At 38.4% G+C, this 19,803-nt stretch overlaps 1 protein-coding gene across 4 annotated transcripts in view; it reads right to left on the bottom strand.

Moving 5' to 3' along the window:
* Positions 1–9,721: 9,721 nt before the first annotated feature.
* The window catches only part of LOC120733310 (high affinity immunoglobulin epsilon receptor subunit alpha-like), a 29,455-nt gene continuing 19,373 nt past the window's right edge, over positions 9,722–19,803 (bottom strand). Inside the window, exons 1-8 of one of the 4 annotated variants that reach the window (XM_040031391.1) lie at positions 17,190–17,224; positions 16,916–16,975; positions 16,366–16,632; positions 15,536–15,781; positions 14,939–15,097; positions 14,762–14,815; positions 12,586–12,651; positions 9,722–12,373 (exon numbers count right to left, since the gene is read on the bottom strand). In XM_040031391.1, coding sequence (XP_039887325.1) covers positions 12,351–12,373; positions 12,586–12,651; positions 14,762–14,815; positions 14,939–15,097; positions 15,536–15,781; positions 16,366–16,632; positions 16,916–16,975; positions 17,190–17,220 — 906 coding nt within the window. In that variant the 5' untranslated portion in view covers positions 17,221–17,224 and the 3' untranslated portion in view covers positions 9,722–12,350. Of the gene's footprint in view, positions 12,374–12,585; positions 12,652–14,528; positions 14,816–14,938; positions 15,098–15,535; positions 15,782–16,365; positions 16,633–16,915; positions 16,976–17,189; positions 17,225–19,803 lie in introns of those variants that run through there. The other 3 variants (XM_040031393.1, XM_040031395.1, XM_040031392.1) reach the window with 3 other exon arrangements.

Below are 19,803 nucleotides of genomic sequence, written 5' to 3'. Positions count from 1 at the left end.
ATTTTCCTGTTGTGCTGAACAATTCCGTTAATTCTCCTCATCGTCTGCAGCAATGTCAGTGGTAAACACTAGATGGCAGCATAGGAGAAGCTTCTTCACTATGTGATGATCTGTGGTCATCAACTGAACAGCATGATGTTGCTGTTTTATTTCTTCTCAAACACATATTTTGAGTTAAAGCCACTTTGTTTATAAATGGATAATAAAATTCTTCTAGCACAAACTGGCTTTATTTTGTTATAGGTGCAAATCCAGAACAAAGCAGAGTTGCACTCATGTTCACAAAACATTATAATCAAACATTAAGTTTGAAGTACTGTGCTTCTACTGTACAATATAAAGGGCCTTGAGGTGACTTTTGTTGTGATTTGGCGCTATATAAATAAAATTTAATTGAATTGAAGTAAGTACAACCTGTTTAGATACAACATGCTCTAAAATTATTTTATGCTCACTGAAATCATTCACACATCCTGACTTCTTCACTTTTCTTGTTAAGCATGTGCACACAAATGTTTCTGTCCCATCATGCTTTGCAGGAATGTCCTTTTTTCAGTATAAGCAGTCTACAAAAAGTCCCCTGTGGGTTGTATTTTAGTTGAACCAGGTACAGTCTCAGTACATCAAAGTAGTCCATGACTTCAGAGACAGCTCAAACTTCATACCAGGATACTTCGGTATGCCTCCATGCTGGTGTGCAGGGCCTCAATAGGGGATGTATGGTGAGGCTCTTGATATCTCTGTCTATATACTTTTTAACTGTCGTGGTCCTGAGTCTGGTGACTCAGGGTTTTGTGTTTCTTTATTATGATCTCGTTTATTCTGATTGTGTTCTCCATTAAGATTTGACTTCTATTAGGTTTCTGTTCTGTGTGTTCCCTCTGTCTGTCTATGATGTCATTATGTCTGCTCACGAGTCTGTGTCTGTTTAGTTCTGTGTCACGTCTTGACCTCTGTGTCTGTCGTGTACTTCCTGTTTTACTTTGTAGGTCTGTGCCTTATGTTAGTGCATTCAGCTATGTGCTCTCCCTGTCTCGTCAGTGTAATCAGCATCAGCCGTTTCTTCCAGCTGTTTCCTGTTAGCTCGGTTCACCTCTTGTATTATTTAGTGTCTGCATGGTCCCCTGCTTGTTGTTGCATCATACCCTCACTTTCACTGTGTGTTCTGTTTGCCAGCCTGCCTGTTTAGTTTGTTCTGTGTTCCCAGTTTAGTTAGTTGGGGTTTTTTTTGTTCAGTTTCTTTCCAGCAGTAAAGCTGAGCATTTTGAGTTACTTCTGCCTCCGTGAGTCCTGCATTTAAGGTCCTCTCTTCCTGCCTGCCTGCACACATTCATGACATTAACCTTGGAAAACAAAACTCTTAATAATAATTATAATTTCCACATTTTTAGAATGTGCATCACTGAAACAGTGATGCATTTTCTTTACTTACTTCCAACAACTAAGTTACATATCGTTAGCTTCATAGCATAAGTGCCTAAGTCATTTTTTGGTCAAATTGAGATTTTTGCCTAACTTTACTCCCCTACCACTGCTGCATCATCCTTTTTCTTGTTTTCCGAAAACACAAAAAAATGACTTAGGCACTTATGCTATGAAGCTAACGATATGGTCTGTATGTCTTTCAGTTTCATATTGTTTTGTGATATTTGGCTGACAAAATGAAGTTTAAAAAACGTTTCTCTGACATAAAATGCACTTTTGGACATCCTGTATTTTACACACACATTTCAATTATCTACTACTTCTTTAAATGCACACATTATAAATGTAATTGAATTTACTTAATTACTTCCCTCTTTGCATATTGAGATTCATATCACTAAACATGATAGAAACATATTATTTTTAGATAAGACACAGGAGGACAGACGCTTTTTTATCACCTTTAAAAATCACCTTTAAACCTTATTTTTAGGAAGTAGTTTGGTGGTATTTAGGCTTGTTTCCTGTTCATCTTTCACATCGACTGCAAAGGTTCCATTCAATATTACCCCACTCCACCCTTTAGATTTTTGTTTTTTCTGTCGCATGCAAATCATGGCATGGAGGCATCACCAGGACTCAGCTGGTGAAATGTTACAGCATGTACCATTTACAGCAAGGTGCAGCACGGTACAAACAAACAAATGTGGAAAGTCAACTCCATTTATTTGTACTTTATTTACAGCATGGTACACGCTTACACTTATGCTAGTACTCATGGTAGTAGACCGTGAGTACTACATCTCAGTTAGACACCTGCTCATTATACCAGTTCACAATTTTATTTCTCTGCTGACCACAAACAAGGTGTGAAGGCTTAAAAGTCATGTGGCATTTCATATTAGCAGCCGAGTTCTCTTTACAAGTGTTCAGCAGCTATTTTTCATGAACAGCATTTATAAACATGTAAAAGAACAAGGCAAATGAAAAAAGTTGGTTTTACTTTCAATCCCTAAATAACATTTGTTAACTTTTGTTAGCATAGAAAGTTATAAGTACTCTCAGCTGTGTGGGTCAGACTGCATCTAACTGAACCTATGCAAGATGTAACAATTTAAAGACATGCACAGTATACCTATCTAAAGTAACCTGTCTTTCTTCATTGTTTTCACTCATACACATGAGCAGACATCAGCGTGCCGTTTAACGATCCTCCTACTGTTAGCTCTTTCTCTCTGCAACCTGCAAAGCACACAGGAAGTAGAGAACATATAGAAGACCTTCTGGCTATTTTTTTTTTTAAAAAAAGCATAGAAATTCATTGCAGTGGTTCATGTTAAAGCTTCAAATACTGACATCATCCAACAGTTTCCAAATGAGACTGAGGCGGAGTATAAGAGAGCCCGCCACGAACTGCAGAATTCCATCAGAGCAGCAAAGAGGCCCCACTCATAAAAACTTGATGGCTATTACCTCAACAACAACACGTGCAGCATGTGGCAGGGAATTCAAACAAAGGGGAACCTTTGGGAACAAAGGGCGCACCGACAGAGGCAAGGCTGCCAGACACTGGCGCCACCGGGCCCTCTGACCACCACCAGTAGGCAACGGGTGAAGTGTCTTGCCCAAGGACACAACGACTGAGACTGTCCAAGCTGGGGATCAAACCGGTAACCTTCTGATTACAAGGCGAACTCCCAACTTTTGAGCCACGATCGCCCCATAATAAATGTGGCGTTATAAATTGTTGCCCTTCTAAATCATTTGCTGTAATAAGTTTTGTTCATTTATGAAATGCAATTATGAAAAACATAATGTATCAAATTTAAAACAGTTATGTGTCCTGTTTGCTACTGTTGGTTTATATATTTTAAATATCCCACTCACGTGCAAACACACTGCTTGAGCTGTCAAGTAGCTGACCATGTGACCGCCAGTTAAAAATAAATCTGAGGTGCACAATGCCACATAGCATTTTCATTATGCAAAACACCTTGAGCTCCTATATGTTGAACTGAAGGTGATCAGCTGCATACATTTTTGTCTCTGGGTTTCAAGTGTGGTTATTGTCAGAGATGTTAAAAAAGAAGCTGGTTAAGTGTGTCTTTCTGTCTGTGAGAACATCTTCAGCTGCTGAAACACAGTGTAACAATGACTAAATAATGACAAGACCTTAGAAAATGCTCCAAAACCTCAGATATATGTAAGTCTTACTCACTAATTTCTGTCTGTAGCACTTAAGTGATGGACTCCTCAACACATTTTATTTTTCTATGATTATTATTATTATTTTTATTCCACTAGCCTTTTAAGCAGCTAGGGATGTTATATTTTCAATATGTTCACATTTTAGGCAAAATACCTTTCATCATTGTTGGTTTTGTGATCAGGGTAAAACAGAATATACTTGTGTTTGCTATACCATAAAACAATAAAAGAAGGTACGACCTCTTCTTGTGACCCCAGGATGTGAGTGTGTATGCCAGAAGGCATACAGAGTCTTTGCAGACTACTAAGGATCAGACCCCTATCAATATGACATCGATTATAAACTCTAAGCATATATGAGTAAATATTTCTAAGCATTTAGAAATGCTGAGGTGACTCAATAGTCAAAAGACTGTTGAGTCACCTGAGCAGTCTTTTCCGCCCTGTTTGACATTTATGCTAGAAATGTTCTCAGTTCTGAACACCTTATTTCTGACAGGTTCACTGCAAAGATTTTTATACTCAGCATCTCTTAATCACCCTAAATTACTGTAGGAGTACACAGTTGACAAATGTATTAGCAGTCATCGTATTCCTCATTGATCTCATTCAATGGTAAACTGCATCCTACGAGCAAACTAATGAATTGTTAACAGTCAAAAGAGAAATTAACATTTTCAAAATGTCTCTTCCAGTTCCTTCAATCACTGTCCATAGGACTAGAGTCCAAATGTATGTAGAATAGGAATTCAAACCAGGTGGTTTTGTTGTTTGGCGACATGGCTTTCAGCTATCTTCAAAGCTGCAGGAACCCATCAGCACTCCTGTTTTAAGGCCTCTATCAACCCCCATCACCTCACTTCAGGCCTTCGTCCTTTTGGGGATACTTGTAACTCCTCTATTGTCCATTCATCTCTGCAGAAAACTCCTGTGTGGAAAGGAAATTTGATCCATTCATCTTATTGCTGTTATGATCCCATCTGTTGAGTCATCTCAGCAGTCTTGTAGCAGTGGTCATGATGCAAATGACAACAGCAATGACACAAAGGAAGACCCTCTTCAGAGTGTCACTGCATGTATAGCACCAGTGTTGGTCAAGTTACTTGAAAAAAGTAATCAGTTACTAATTACTGATTACTTCCCCAAAAAAGTAATCCTGTTACTTTACTGATTACTTATTTTCAAAAGTAATTAATTACTTAGTTACTTAGTTACTTTTTAAAAACACGATTTACAACCTGAATAGGTAATAAAGCAATCGATCTTTCAGCCCAATTCTACTTTTTCTGTATAATCCATCATACAAAATGTAATCAAATGGAAATGTCTCTTTTTCAAACTTGTTTTATTAGTTTTAATCTTTTAACTTTATGCATCAAGCAAAAAATTAATTATTATGCAACATTCTCTGACTGGAAGAAATTTGTTTAACATTTAAACTCATTTTCTGCACATTCCAGCACATAAAATATTTTTTACAGTGAAGGCTGTAAACAGAATAAATCCCCGTTGCTCCCTTGAATCCCGTGTGTGTGTGTTCCCCTCCAACGTCTGTGCTCGTGCTCCCCGCTGTTGTGTTCTCGCACACCCTGTGCGTGCTGCCGTTCTGGTCCACTCTTCCACCTGGGGGAAAAAACCACAAAAACAGCCATCAACACCAACCCCAGCGGGCATACACAAACTGCACCGTCGTACGCTGACACACACTAACTTGGGATGCCAACGCAATGATCCCAAACCAGTGGGAGCTCCAACACTCTCCTAAGTAGCTCCCCTGAGGAGCCCTGATCACCAACAGGTGCGTGGTAGGAACTTCAGGTGTGGCCAGTCCTCCTGCAGGGCCACACCCATCAGGCCTGCATGTGGCTGTTGTCCATCCTCCAGCCACACATGTACACACCCACACCCTGCCTCTACATATAATGAGTGGAACACCGAACAACACAGCAAAGTGCAGAAAAACACACATCCCCAAATAACAACAACAACACTAATAATACTAATACTAATAATACTACTACTACTAATAATAATAATAACGGTCCATCCTACTCACGGACCCCTGAGTCCTCCAGAGCCAGGTCCGTGACAGTTGTGCTGTTTGGAATTTCACTAAATCGTCAATTTTCAATATTTCAGAATGCAAAAATAGTGAGTTTGTATGTTCCCTATAACCTGCATTGTGGATGATTCGAATTGCTTTTTTTTGAAGAGTAAAAAGTGAATGTAATGTGGTTTTACAGTTATTTCCCCAGACCCCTGCACAATAGCTTAAAGGGTTAAAAAGTCTGGGCAATACCATAAGTTACGAATGGTTGAAACTCCACCTCAAGTCATTGTGTAAGGCCATGAAACCAATCATGATTTAATTAACATAGGAAAAAAACGCTTCTTGCAACAGCATACTGAGGGGAGTGAATTCACTCTTTGCCATTCTGATGGGACCAGGTGGAGTAAGGAGGACTTGCACAAGGAATACACAACTGTTTTTGATATTTCTCTGTGGCAGCAAGGACGGACCTGACCACACTTCAACACTTTTCAGCATCTTTATGACAGTTGCTTGTTCAGACGACTCCTGGCTGCAGCTTTTCAGCTCACAGATATTTGTACACATGGCTTCATCTTGAGCTGACCAGTTCATGTCTCATCAATGTGCTGAATTATTTCACAGTGCACCCTGCAAAAAGTATATCTAGGCTGAATGTGTTCATAGGATTTCAATCCAGAAACATCCAGCACAGCTGAATTTGAAGCAGGGAGAGTCAGAAAGAAAAGCCAGTGCAAGCCAAAGATGGAGAAAAATGTAGGGTCATCTCTAGGCCTAGGTGGAGCAGCGAGCCAAGTCATGTTACCGCAGGCAGTTGTAGAGGCAAAAGAAGCTACGGAGGGAGCTGAAGAACTATCTGAACTATCTGAAGGTGCTGGAAATACTGGGAACTTGACAGTTTTTGCAGTCTTTCACCACAACTCCAAAATTACCATCATGTAAGCATTGGGCAAGGGGGGCGATTGAGGCTCAAGAGTTGGGAGTTCGTCTTGTAATCGGAAGGTTGCCGGTTCGAGCCCCATCTCTGACAGTCGTGGTCGTTGTGTCCTTGGGCAAGACACTTCACCCGTTGTCTACTGGTGGTGGTCAGAGGGCCCGGTGGCGCCTGTGTCCGGCAGCCTCGCCTCTGTCAGTGCGCCCCAGGGCAGCTGTGGCTACAATGTAGCTGCCATCACCAGTGTGTGAATGTGTGGATGACTGGATGTGTAAAGCGCTTTGGTGTCCTCAGGGACTAGTAAAGCGCTATACAAATACAGGCCATCTATCATCATATCATAAGACAGAATTAGAATTAAAGTCATAAAGGTATACAGGTTTTCATTCTTTACAATTTGGTACTCAAGTTCCTGGAGTTACCCTTGATAAAATATTACTGATCCAACAGTTAGAAGAATGATAATGTATGCTACTAGCTGTGTCCAAATTGGGGGGCGGCATCCTTCGGAGGACCCAGCCTTCGTGGTCTATGTGGACCAGGTCCTTCAAAGACTGAGAAAGCAGGAAGTGTGAGGCTGTGAAATGGGACAGTCTAGCCTTCAGGTTTGCGTCATCTCGGTAAAGTTCAATAAACTCAGCCATCTGCTCCTTGCTATTTAAAATATAACAGGACATTGGAGTAAATTCTCGACAGTCGCACACATATAACTCTAACTCTGTGTCAAATACTGAGCTTCAGTAAAGATTCAAGTTCCAGTTATTTGTATTTGCTATCACCTTAAATATTCACTCAAAGACAAGTATCTTTGACAGTAACCATCTGACAGAGATGGTTTGAAAGATGGTTTGAAAGAGGAGTGAAAGAAGTCATTTATGTCCAGCTGCTGCTGACTCTTCCTCACACACTGGGTTAAGTTGGGCCATGAAGGATAAACCGACCCATCGTTAAAATTCAGGGAAATAAAGGACGCATTTGAGGCTGCATTTTGAGCAGTGTTTGAATTGGGACAGCCTTCGCCACGTCGCTGTGACGTAATCGGCCTTAAAATGCGGCCTTTAAGGCTGCAGACCCTAAATTGGGACACAGCCACAGTAACACCTTGGTACTTTCCCATGACCTTTTGAGCATGCCAGCTGTGAGAAGTGTCACAAATGTTTGTCCTGAGAGGGAGGGGTCGGTGGAGCACAGTTCATGATTGAAATGCAAACAGCAAAACTTTTATCTTCAATGCTTCTTTATTTCAACTGTGTAGCAAAAAGGTTGTTGGGTCAAAATAGTTGTTCCCTCAATGCAGCTTTCCAACGTGGCTGACACTCTTGTAGTCATACAAGAGTCCACTAGACAAGTTTTTCCACTTAAAACATCGCTCTTTCAGATATTTGTTGATGAACTGCCAATTTTACCCCCCAGTACAGAAGACTCTGCATGTGGATCTGATCCAGCACACGTCAGGAGAGCGCACAAATGATTGTGAAGAAGCTACGGACATTTGATAGCAGGTCTTAGATAATCGTGAGTTATTGTGTCTGATGGTGAAAAGCACAAATATTTTGGAAGGCACTGTGGAAACAGTAAAGGTGTGTATGTTCTCTAAAACTGTTTTGTGAGATCTTTTTAATTTCTTGCTTTTTTAAAATGTGACACATTTAATGTGATCTTCAAAGAACATTCTTTTAATAAAACTTCTATTCCTAAACTTTGAAAGTATCTCAGATTTTGTCAAATCGATTTTATGAATAAAGTGATATCAATTCATTAAATCCTGGATCCATTTTTTAAAATGAATGCATTTTGCCAGGAATACCAGAATCTCATATCAGAACCTCACAAAACTATTTCAGCAACCAACAAACAGCTAAAACATAAAGCATGGACCCGATGCATCAGAATCTGCGAGATGTTGGGTTTCTCGCTTAATGGCACGTACCTGGACGCGCCGTTGGGGCTGAAAGCTCACTGATTCCGAAGCTGCAAGTTTTTGTTTCTCTCTAACCAAAATTAGTTTTTGAAAAAGAACTTAATTCAAGATATTTCTTTAGGTTTTAGGTGGAGTCTTATGATGCTGGCAGCAGCTTGGTTGCTGGCAAACAGAGTGTGCATTTAACAGTCAAATTCCGAGCCACTGCAGCCCCCTCTGGCCTCTGCTCCGTAGCTGCTGGGTGACCTCTCGTTTGGGGCTCTACTCAGCTCTTCCCAGGAGGGTGGCACGGTCCGTCCGTCCCCCCCCCCCTTTTGGTGGTCCTCCTCGGGTCCTCGTACTCTGGGGCCTCTGGATATCTGGGGCCTGGATCTCCTCCATACCTGCTTCATACCCTGGGGGACGGGGCTATGGCTCCCCACACTCCCTATCAGATCGTTACATGGAGAAACCTTTGGAATAAAAGCATGCTGATCCACACAGGTATGCACACAGGTGTGCACACAGGTGTTCACAGACGCGGACTACGCCTTTCTTGGCTGCTGCCTCAAAGCACATTGTGCGCTGTCTATCTTGTGTGCTGCACAATATCGTTTAATATTTAGTATCTACTGATATCTACTGCTAGCTAGTTTATTGTGATGGTGCTGTATTTATTATGTTGCTCTTTTTTTGTTAGCTTTTTCTTCTGTTTTTTTTCTCCATACAGGTGATCCAGGTGTTTTGTTTGTTTTTCTTTCTTTCTTCCCCCCCTTTCTCACCGTCTCTTCTCCCCTCTGTTTTTCTTTCTTTCCCTCTCTTTCTTTCATTCTTTCTCCCTGTCCTATCCCCCAGTCATGTCTGTCCCATTAAATAAAATAAAATAAATACATAATTATAATAAAGGTCAATCAAATGGACCAATATGGCAAGGCCATGATGATCCACTTGGTAAAATAAATCCGCTTGGCATCTTTCTTGGCCTTAAGACAACAATTCTGATGGCTAAAGATCCAAACGGGACACAAAAAAACAAAACAAACAAAAAAAAAAAAACAGTCAAATTCCGTCCATCCCTTCCTTCTTTAAATGTAAGTTTCAGTAAGAAATTAATCCCTGCATGTGCACTGCTGGTTCTGTTGTGCTGGCTCCATTGTTTAACTGACCATCATTAACAGAATGCTAGAGGCCCTTATTGTGTGTGTTTTGTTTGGGTATTGCAATGCGTTTAATTACACATTTAGAACGGGGGCAGAGAGGGGATAGCCTAACATATGAAACAGGAAAAGGCGCCATGTAATCCATTTATTTCAACAAAGTATCTATGTTTGGTCACTGTAACTAAATAAAGCTACTCATATTTTGTATTTTAAATGTGTTTATTTGTAGCATACTGGCATATACATGGTGGAAGTGGAAGAGATGTTTTTTAACATGAAAAACACACATTTCCGTAATGTCTAAATTTCAAGAGTTAATGTTTTTAAAATGTGGAATATTAATCCTTTGCATATTTATGTTTTTTGCTATGACTTAAATATGCTTGATAAATTAGTACCTTTTTATAATCCATGTTGCAGTTCATCATGAAATGTAATGAAGCTTTGTAACCTTAAAAGAAAACTTGAAGCCACAAAGTTGTGTTTACTTCCCTGGTTTGTGGGGAGTGATTAAATGATGGCTCAATTTTATCCTTATATTTATTCTTGGCTTATCAAGTATAAGCTTACTATAAATAATTAAAGTAAAGCATAAAAGAGCTGAGCATCACCTCTCAGCATCTTAATCATATCCTCTTCAAACTTCTCAAGACACACAGTCTGACATAAAAACAATTGGTTAGTTTTCTTTGACTTTAGTGAACAGTTTCTGCTGACAAGCCACAACTTATTCAGTCTGTGCACTAGACCACACTGCACACAGAGTCATGCCCAGTAAACTTGTAGGTATAAGTTTATTTCACTGCTCTGTTTTAGAAAATAAAGAAATGCGACACATTTACATCAGCGGTTGACCACAGTGAGTACCTGCTGTTGAAAATAAATGAGCTGCAGCAGCTTTTTTCTTTTGAGAAGCATTCATGCACAAGTAAAAAGAGCAGAAGCAACAACAGGCATAATTTTAACTTCTACATAAGAGACAGAAGTGTTTGTCAGCATGTGAACTTTGTGAGTACTTATGATCAGCCCCATCTGGCAGCCAGCTATTTCTGAATATACACAAGACATGACATTTTACACACTGACATTCACACCAAGCCCAGCAGATGATGTACAACTTGTTCATTTGCGATAAATGTCTTCACTTTCACTCAGATGTGATTTTGTCTTCATTTCGCTCTTTTTTTGAGACCTTTCAAATATACAAGAAGTGCAGAACAAAAAATGTGCTTATTTTTTTAAAGCATAGAAAAATGCTATTGTTCATATTACAGGTCTTCTCGATTACTTAAACACCCAAAACAGTAAAAACAAATACATTTAATATTTACCACCCATCACATATTACATTTTATCTGAATGCAACACATAAGGAATCATAGTAAAAGGCCCTAGAACATAACATGTCGTCATCTAGTGATGAGATACAGCCATAATGAGAGGGCAGACAATGACAGTAACATCAGTGATGATGAACACTATTTGTTATTCACTGTATTCATTAGGTCTAATTTGAAATCTTGGTAAAGTCTAACAATCGGAAGAAAACATTGTCACTCTTACATCAAAATATTTTTTTTCTGCAGTTTGATCTTAATGACATAAATATTAGCTGCTCCAAACAGCTTCTTGATTTTTATCCTACATTTCATTGACATAGCTAGTTAAGTTTTAGCATTGCTTTCCTAGCATAACAGATATGAGGAATAAAAAAAATATTCTTCATAAATATGTATTTTTCTCAATACTAAGATATGTAAAAAGTTTTTGGCCATTTTTCTTTTGAGCCTCTGCACTTTGCAAAGTAACAAGTTACTTTCCATGTTGTAATTGATCACAAAACATGACAAAGCTTTGTAACTTTATAAAATGACTTGTAAAGTGACAAAGTTTTTGTGCATTAAAAAACAGAAAAAGGGAAGGCACTCTTTTTTTAGCCATCTTTTAAGAAGCAGCTCGATAAGGTTTAGTCTGACCATTCTGACATTAGGGAACTGATATATAGCCTATCAAGTATAGGTTGTCTAAAAACAGTAAAAAATGAGCTGAGCACCACCTCTCAGCATCTAAATCCAATTTAGATGCTGAGATTACAGCATTACACTTATTCAGCTTTTGAGTTCTCCTTTCACAAAGTCTCAGAAAAAACATGTAAAATAAGACAAAATCATTTTATTTTGGGTGGCTCAACTGAACAGCTACTGTGTCAGCATGAGATAAGCCACAACTTATTCATCTATATAACTTTTTACGTGTAGACACGCTGAGGATAATTTGGTTCATCTGTTTTGAAAAACAAAGTGGCACATGTACATTAGTGGTTGACCACAGTGAGTACCTGCTGTTGAAAAGAAATGAGCTGCAGCAGCTTTTTTTCTTTTGAGAAGCATTCATGCACAAGTAAAAAGAGCAGAAGCAACAAGTGCTTTAAATTCAACTTCTACATAACAGACAGAAGCGTTTGCTAGCATGTGAACTTTATGAGTACTTATGATCAGCCACATCTGGCAGCCAGTTATTTTTGAATATACACAAGACATGACATCTTACACAATGACATTCACATCAAACCCAGCAGATGATGTACAACTTGTACAATTGCAAAAAAAAAAAAAAGGTGATAAATGTGAATTACTTCATCGACTTCACTTTCACTCAGATGTGATTTTGTCTTCAGTCAGCTCTCTTTCTGCGACCTGTCAGATGTACAAGAAGTAAAGAACTAAAACACTATTTTTTAAAGGGGGATTCATATTTCACACCAATATTAACTTCACAGGACATCTGCTAAACAACCATGAACCATTAGTTATCTTAATATTATAGTTTGTATTTAATATTTACCACCACAGATTACATATTATTTGAATGCAATACATAAAGAATCATTAATCAAAGTTACTCTCACCCTTGAGTTTAGTCTCATCTGGCCGTAAGGTGGTGTAAATGGCTCTAGAAGATAACATGTCATCATCTAATGGAGAGATACAGCCAGAGTGAGAGGACTGACAGCCACAGTGACATCAGTGATGATAAACACTATTTTCTATTCACTGAATTCATTAGATCTAATTTAAAATCTTAGGAAAATCTGACAATCAGAAGAAAAAAAATGTCACTCTTACATCAGAACATTATTTTTCTGCAGTTACATCTTAATGACATAAACATCGGCTGCTCTAAACAGCTTTTTGATTTGTACCTAATAGTTTGTTAGCATAGCTAGTTAAACTTTAGCATGGTTTTCCTTTTCCTAATATAGCTTTTATTTAATATTTAAAACCCATCATATTTAAATACAGCAGTCTCATTCAGGCTTAGGGTGTAGTAAATGACGACAGAAGACAATATGTTGTCATCTAATGGAGAGATACAGCAGGAGTGAGAGGACAGTTATCCACAGTAACATTAGTTACAATGAATACTATTTGCTATTCACTTTATTCTGGTGGTTTTCTTTTGATGACAAGCTGTTCTGATGAGCTTCTTGATTTTTAAAATACAGTGGTACCTCGAGTTACATTCCAAAAATAACCAGAGACAGGTATAATCCTCGTTATAGCGAGGGACCGCTGTAAAACAGAACAGCTTTATTGCCATTGTAAATCAGAGGTCTCGAACGCCAGTCCTCGAGGGCCGGTGTCCTGAAACTTTTCCATGTGTTGCTGTTGCAACACACCTGAATAAAATTAGTAGGTTATTAGCAAACATATAGAACTTGATTGCATGCTGAAGTGGTAACCCCTAACCCTATTCTAGTAAATTTAATCAAATTTAAGTGTTTGGAAAAATGTACTTACTTTTTTTACATACTTTTAAATTTAAGTACTTTAATTGCACCGTGTTCATTCACTCATGAGCTGCTATAAAATTTATCCAATGGCTACCTCAGCATACAGACAAGTTCTATAGAACTTGGGACACATGGGAAAGTTTCAGTTTCAGCCCTGAAGGACTGGATAGCGAGACAAAAGAACCATAGAATTAAAAGTGTCAACACACTAGGTTAAAAAACGTCATTTGTTTCACATTAGTTACATGCGATTAATATTCCCAAAAAAGATTATTATGCATGATATATTTTGACATCTGCATGTTGACTAATAACAACTAGAGATGGACCGATCCGATATTATGTATCGGTACCAGTCTGATACTGACTTTAATTACTGGATCGGAGCGAAATAGAAAATGTAATCCAATTCATTAAATATCAAAAAAGCATCTCACAAAACTTGCGACACGGCATAACTCGGCTCATAACCGTAGCACATCGGAGCAGCATGCGTCACGTGATAGAGCAGCTGTGGCGTGCAAGACGGTTGGGTCTGGTTGAGCATTTGGAGCCTGGCTACCAACCCGGCATTTCATCTCCGAGAAAGTTATCCCAGAAAGAAGTAAAGGAAGTGTGTAAGTTCATCTCTGAATGTTTGTAAAGCATTCCCGCGTTAAGTTTAACAACCGATATATGGAGCGACTCCCTCTCCTGCTGCTACTTCAATCATGAAACTGATCAATGATCAGCTGATTGGCTTTTCTGTCGCGAGTCCGTCTCTCTTTCTTTGAACTTATACAATATGCAGCAAGATATTAAAAAAAACTGTTTTATTGATTAAAAAATGCACTATATCGGATTCATATCGGTATCGGCAGATATCCAAATTTATGATATCGGTATCAGACATAAAAAGTGGTATCGTGCCATCTCTAATGACAACTAGTGTTAATTTAATTGACCAGTCTTGCTTGCATAGTAAGGTTAGACTCAGAAACAATACAGCAGAGTGGGAGGTAGATCTAGCTCTCATGCTCCCTGTTTCTCATGAAAATGTGACAAAATATTAAGAGGAGATATATATTTTACATTTTATCTCAATGGAAATAAGTTGTCTGGAGAAACTCCCTGAATAACGCTGAAAAAAAGCTGCCGAGGGACTAAAATCACAGACCAAACAATAGCATAACAAGGAATATCCTAGTGTATATAATCTACTAAAGGACTGTGTTTCTACTTTGGATTTCTGTGATGCTGTAGATTTAGAGTTCATGTTTTTTATCCTTAAACAGATGTTGGCTTTCTTGACCTGTTTGTGCAGAAGAGGGAGACTGGAAGGAGGCAGTAGAATTTGGAGCACCTGCTTATGAAAAAGACAAAATAAACAAGACAAAAAGTTATTTGATGACAGCCACCAGGAATCATTAAGGATGCTTATTGTTATAAAATAAAAGTTCATGTTTTGATGAGCCAACTGTCAGCATACTTGTTTTCAAAGAAGTTTCTTCTAAGTGACTTCTGATGGTTTGTTGATGTTTATTACGTTGAAACAGTCCTGCCAGTATGAGCAGAATGACCACCAATAAAACACCCAAACAAATGCAGAGCCCCAGGTAGCTCTCTACGGAATGCACTGTAGGATGACCTGCAAGAAAGATAATTGCACTGTTTATTAGAAATGATTAAAATGATGTTGTAATTTACTCTAAATATTTTTATATTTATTTCATGTAAACACTCAGATAAATCCCATTAAATACAATTATGTACACCCAATGTTTAAAAAAAGGTGTTGTTGAAAAAACGGCCACATTTGGACTACACATAGCCTGTGCACAGAAGTCTGATGGACGTCAACACCAGACGTTCAGTAGAGATTGAATAAAAAGTCCTTGCCTTATGTTACAAAACAACCTCTTCAGTGGACCAAAACTGAACGTCCAAAAATGAAAAATAGATCATCACTCTGACATCGCTTTGCACAGTGGCCATGTTCATCGTAGACCATATACTGTTTCCCACTTACACACTTTTTAATGAAATGTTAAAATTTATTTAGTTAGAAAATATTGATGCATCTTACCTTCAACACTAAGCCAGCTCTCTGGTGATTCTCCAGCATCAGCAATGCTACATTTGTAGAGTCCTTCATCAGAGTTGGATACAGTCGGAATCATTAAGTTTCCTGATGAGCTGCTCCCAGTGGAGACACCATTTTTATAGAATTTTGCAGTGTACCTGGAGTTTGCATCCTTTTTTCTACAATGCAAGGTCACATTTTCTCCCTCCATCACAGGTTGGACAGGAATCTCCAGGATCACATGACTCTCTAAATCAAGATTGCAGAAGATATGGCAGTTACCTACATGGAACAGATATATCTAAATCTTATAAAGTTTTTATCTATCTTGTGTGAAACGTGTATGAAAAGCATATAAGAGTGAAAACAGATATAAGATCCCTTGAAAAACTATATAAATGTTTTGACTAAAACAATATATGAAAGGAATGAGAAAGTGGACACCTTCATGAGTAAATCATATGTCTTATATGATTCACTATATGAAGCAAGCCAAATCTGATGCAAGTCTTTTATACCTTTTTTCTATTTCTTTTCAATATGGGTAATTTGTGTAAAACGTGATTTTTGTTAAAATTATACAAACATAGAAATCATTAATTATGACAGATGATAGCTCGCAAGGTTTGCTCAAGTTGCAGTAAATATATATATGTTATTTTATTATGATTGTGATGCATTTTATCAAGAAAAAACCTTACAGCAAATTAAAACTACAGTACCAAATACGACACTATGCATTGCTGTAAGTGATGTACTAAACAGAAAAAAAAACCGGTTGATGTACTAAATATGTTAACGCAGAATAATGTTTTTTTTTTCAATGTACATACCAGCTACAGTGATGTTGACAGAGTTGCTTTTTTGTATTCCTCCATGTTCACACCAGTATTCTCCACTGTCAGTTGATGGATATGCATTAATAATATTGCAAGGTCCAATCGATGTTTCCCAGGTTAAAGCACATGGTCTAACATCTCCATTTATCTTTTTCATCACTCTCCATCCAGTCAGCCCATTTAGCCCTTCACAGCTGATAGTGATAGATTCTGACTGAAAGAACTGCTGCCTGTTTGGAACAACTTGAGGAAAACCTGAATCTGAGACAGAAAGTCAAATAAGTTTTCAAAGCATGTAAGCTTTCAAATGATAAAGATTTATACATACATATTTACTGTAATAGTAAATATACATATGTATGTGGTTATTTGGTTATTTATTGTTTTAGAGGTTTATGTTGTAGCTAAACCTCTAAACCTGGAACATAACAACTGCAGTAGTTTCAGAAACTTCGTATTGTTAAGAGATATATTAAAACTATCACACGCTCTATTATACACACACTTAAGAATACAAAAAAAAAAACAATATTTAAAAACTTACTATGTGTTTGAGAATCACTGAATTCAGCTACTGTAACCAGCAGCAACAGAACATTCAGCACTGAAAAGATTGAGAATGACAGTTTTAATATTTAACATGTTTTTAATGTTTTTTGCAGTAATAAGTCCTATGCATTTGTTAGTTAGTTAAAAATATCCAAAATGAATACGTGCAAATATATGGGTGCATTTTGTACATATTAATTTCCCTTGCGTACATTTCCTCTGTTACAGACTTAATATCTTTTTTATAAAAAGACAAGGTCAGTACTCACAGAGTCTGATGGTGGGAAATCTGACCTCCATGTTGTCTTACTGCTGACTGTGTGAGTGTCAGACTGAACTGAAGATATATTTTTTGTAAGAACCTCCTCTTCCTGTGTTTCTGTGGTGACTGAGGCCCAACAGGGTTCCACTTCAGTCACTACTATTTGTTTTATGCCCTTTTTAATTGAATTGAATGTTTTATTAATTCTAAATTATATATATATATAAATAAAATTGATAATATAGGGAAGGCTTAGCCTTTCAGGCCACTTATACCAACCGTCCCTGGCATGTAAGCTCATTTGGCCATCTGCTCTTCTTTGTACAGAGCAAATGATTGTTTAAAATGTCAATCGGTTTCTTAAATCAAGTTTTATTGTTTCTTTTCGAGCTGCTAAACCTAAACTAAATCTTGTTTACACTGTCTTTTTTTTATACCACTACATGCCAATAGTTCACAAAACTGAAAGGATGGATAAGTTGTCACGGCCCATGGCTCAGCATCCAGGGAGCCGTGGGAGGCTGCGGTGGCCACACCCTCAGGCTGGGCCGCCTCCAGACCACCTGCGTCCCATCTGAGGCAATCACCGGAGGACTACTTCAGCCAGCTCTGACGGCTTCTCCTCGCCAGTCCGTAAGTCACCTCCCAGTGTGACCAGCGTTCGGCGTGGAAGCCTGTGACCTGCCTGGCCTGCCTGGCCTGCCTGCCTGCCTGCCTGCCTGCCTGCCTGCCTGCCTGCCTCCCTCCCTCCCTCCCTCCCTACGATTCCCTTCATGGGCACCTCTCCCCTCCAATCTCCACGGTCCTGCTCTACCTGTAAGCCTCGGCGATTTATGAAGTCTAGCTGTTTCTCTCCTGGCAACCTGCGTGCTGTTAACTGTGTCTCACCTTTTGTTGCTGTTTCCCCACGATCCCGATTATGGCGCTCCTGGGCTCCACGCTCCACGCTCCACGCTCCTCGTTCCCCCTTTCTTATAGAAAAAAAGAAGAACAACATATTGCTTTCTTTACCTGCACACCTTTGTGGTCTTGCTACCTAATTCCGCTGTACAGTGACAATAAAAAAGGTTCATGGTAATTCTGGTGAATAGGAGTAGATGTTAAGTTTGTTTAATTTGAGCAATGGCTCTTAAAATAAAATTTCTTAAAATACAGATCTCTCAAGGCTTATCTTCACTGTAATGACTGCAGAGTACAAACTTTACTAACTGCATAAGTATGTACAAACCTGGTCAGCCAGACACCCACAGATGCTGGAGTTTTAAAAATAAGTCTGCAGATGATGTGGCATTTTCCTGCTTCACTGAACAATTCGTCAATTCTCCTCATCTTGTGCAGCAATGTCAGTAGTAAACACTAGATGGCAGCATAAAAGAAGCCTCATCACTATGTGATGATCCGTGGTCATCAACTGAACAGCGCAATTTGTGTTTCCTCAAACACATATTCTGACTTAAAGGCACTTTGTTTATGAATGATATTGGTCATTCATATGCAGATCTTTGTGACCTAAACATAAACTTTGTTTATGAAGGGATAATAAAAGTATTCTAGCAAAAACTGGATTTATTTTATTACAGGTGCATATCCAGACCAAAGCAGCATTGCAGTCTGCTCATAAAACATTTATAATCAAATGATAAGTTTGAAGTTAGTGCAACTAATTTAAATGAAATCATCAAGTGAGTACACAATGCAGATGAACTGTTATGATCAGTAGGACAGAGATTTAATGGAAAAACGACTAGGCAAAAGTCTCCAATGACTTATAATAACATACTCTACTTACTACTTAGTTACTCTGGTAACTCTGGATGGTGACGTGCCACTGAGATGCAATTTCCTATACCAGGGTGCAATGTTGTTCTGCTTATCCAATTTATGGTCAAATTATCCAGTTGTCATAGGGCAAAAAAGCAGGGGGTAGTCCATACAGGCTGTCATCTTGCTGTAGAGCAAACACTCAATGAAGAATTGTTAAGTAACGCAGCTTTATGCATGGAGCAAGACTGCAGAGGGGGGTCATGCAGACATGGGAAAAACATGTAAAAGCCATACAAAAAGACCCAGCCAGGATTTGAACCCAGGACCCAAGTGCTACACACCATGAGAATTAAAATACTCCAAATAAGACTAGTAATTTAAAGTAATTAAACTTGAACTTAAACTTAAAGCTGAGAAACTAAAAACTCCTTCTGTTGAGATTTTGAGGGTTTCGATATCTTACACATGTGAAAACGAAAAACCATCCACTGGATGGATAAGGATCACAGGATCTTCCATAAAACTATTTTTTTTTTCAAATCCATTTTCGACATCATTTTTTCTGTTTTTTCTCTTGTTAAGGTTGATCCAGTGAAACAGCCATTGTGTTTGGCCCAAAACAGGCTTAATACCAACACCTCACACGACCCACTGCTCCATGAAATATCATTTAGTACAATTTTTAGATCCACCAGATAATTTACAGAGCTTTATGTATTGATTTAATCACATTCTGACTTGACACCTTCAGCTGTAAGGGCACATCTGAAAAAAAAAAATCATAATCTAAGCAGTTGGTGCAAGTAGGATTTTTTTTTACTATTTCTGTGCAGACCAAATTATGCTCGGTGTTTCTT

The sequence above is a fragment of the Simochromis diagramma genome, unplaced genomic scaffold (assembly GCF_900408965.1).
Source record: "Simochromis diagramma unplaced genomic scaffold, fSimDia1.1 OVJJ01000229.1, whole genome shotgun sequence".
In the NCBI taxonomy this organism is placed as follows: Eukaryota; Metazoa; Chordata; class Actinopteri; order Cichliformes; family Cichlidae; genus Simochromis; species Simochromis diagramma.
The sequence above is the reverse complement of the archived record's forward strand: the minus strand, read 5'-3'. Positions and strand labels throughout refer to the sequence as shown.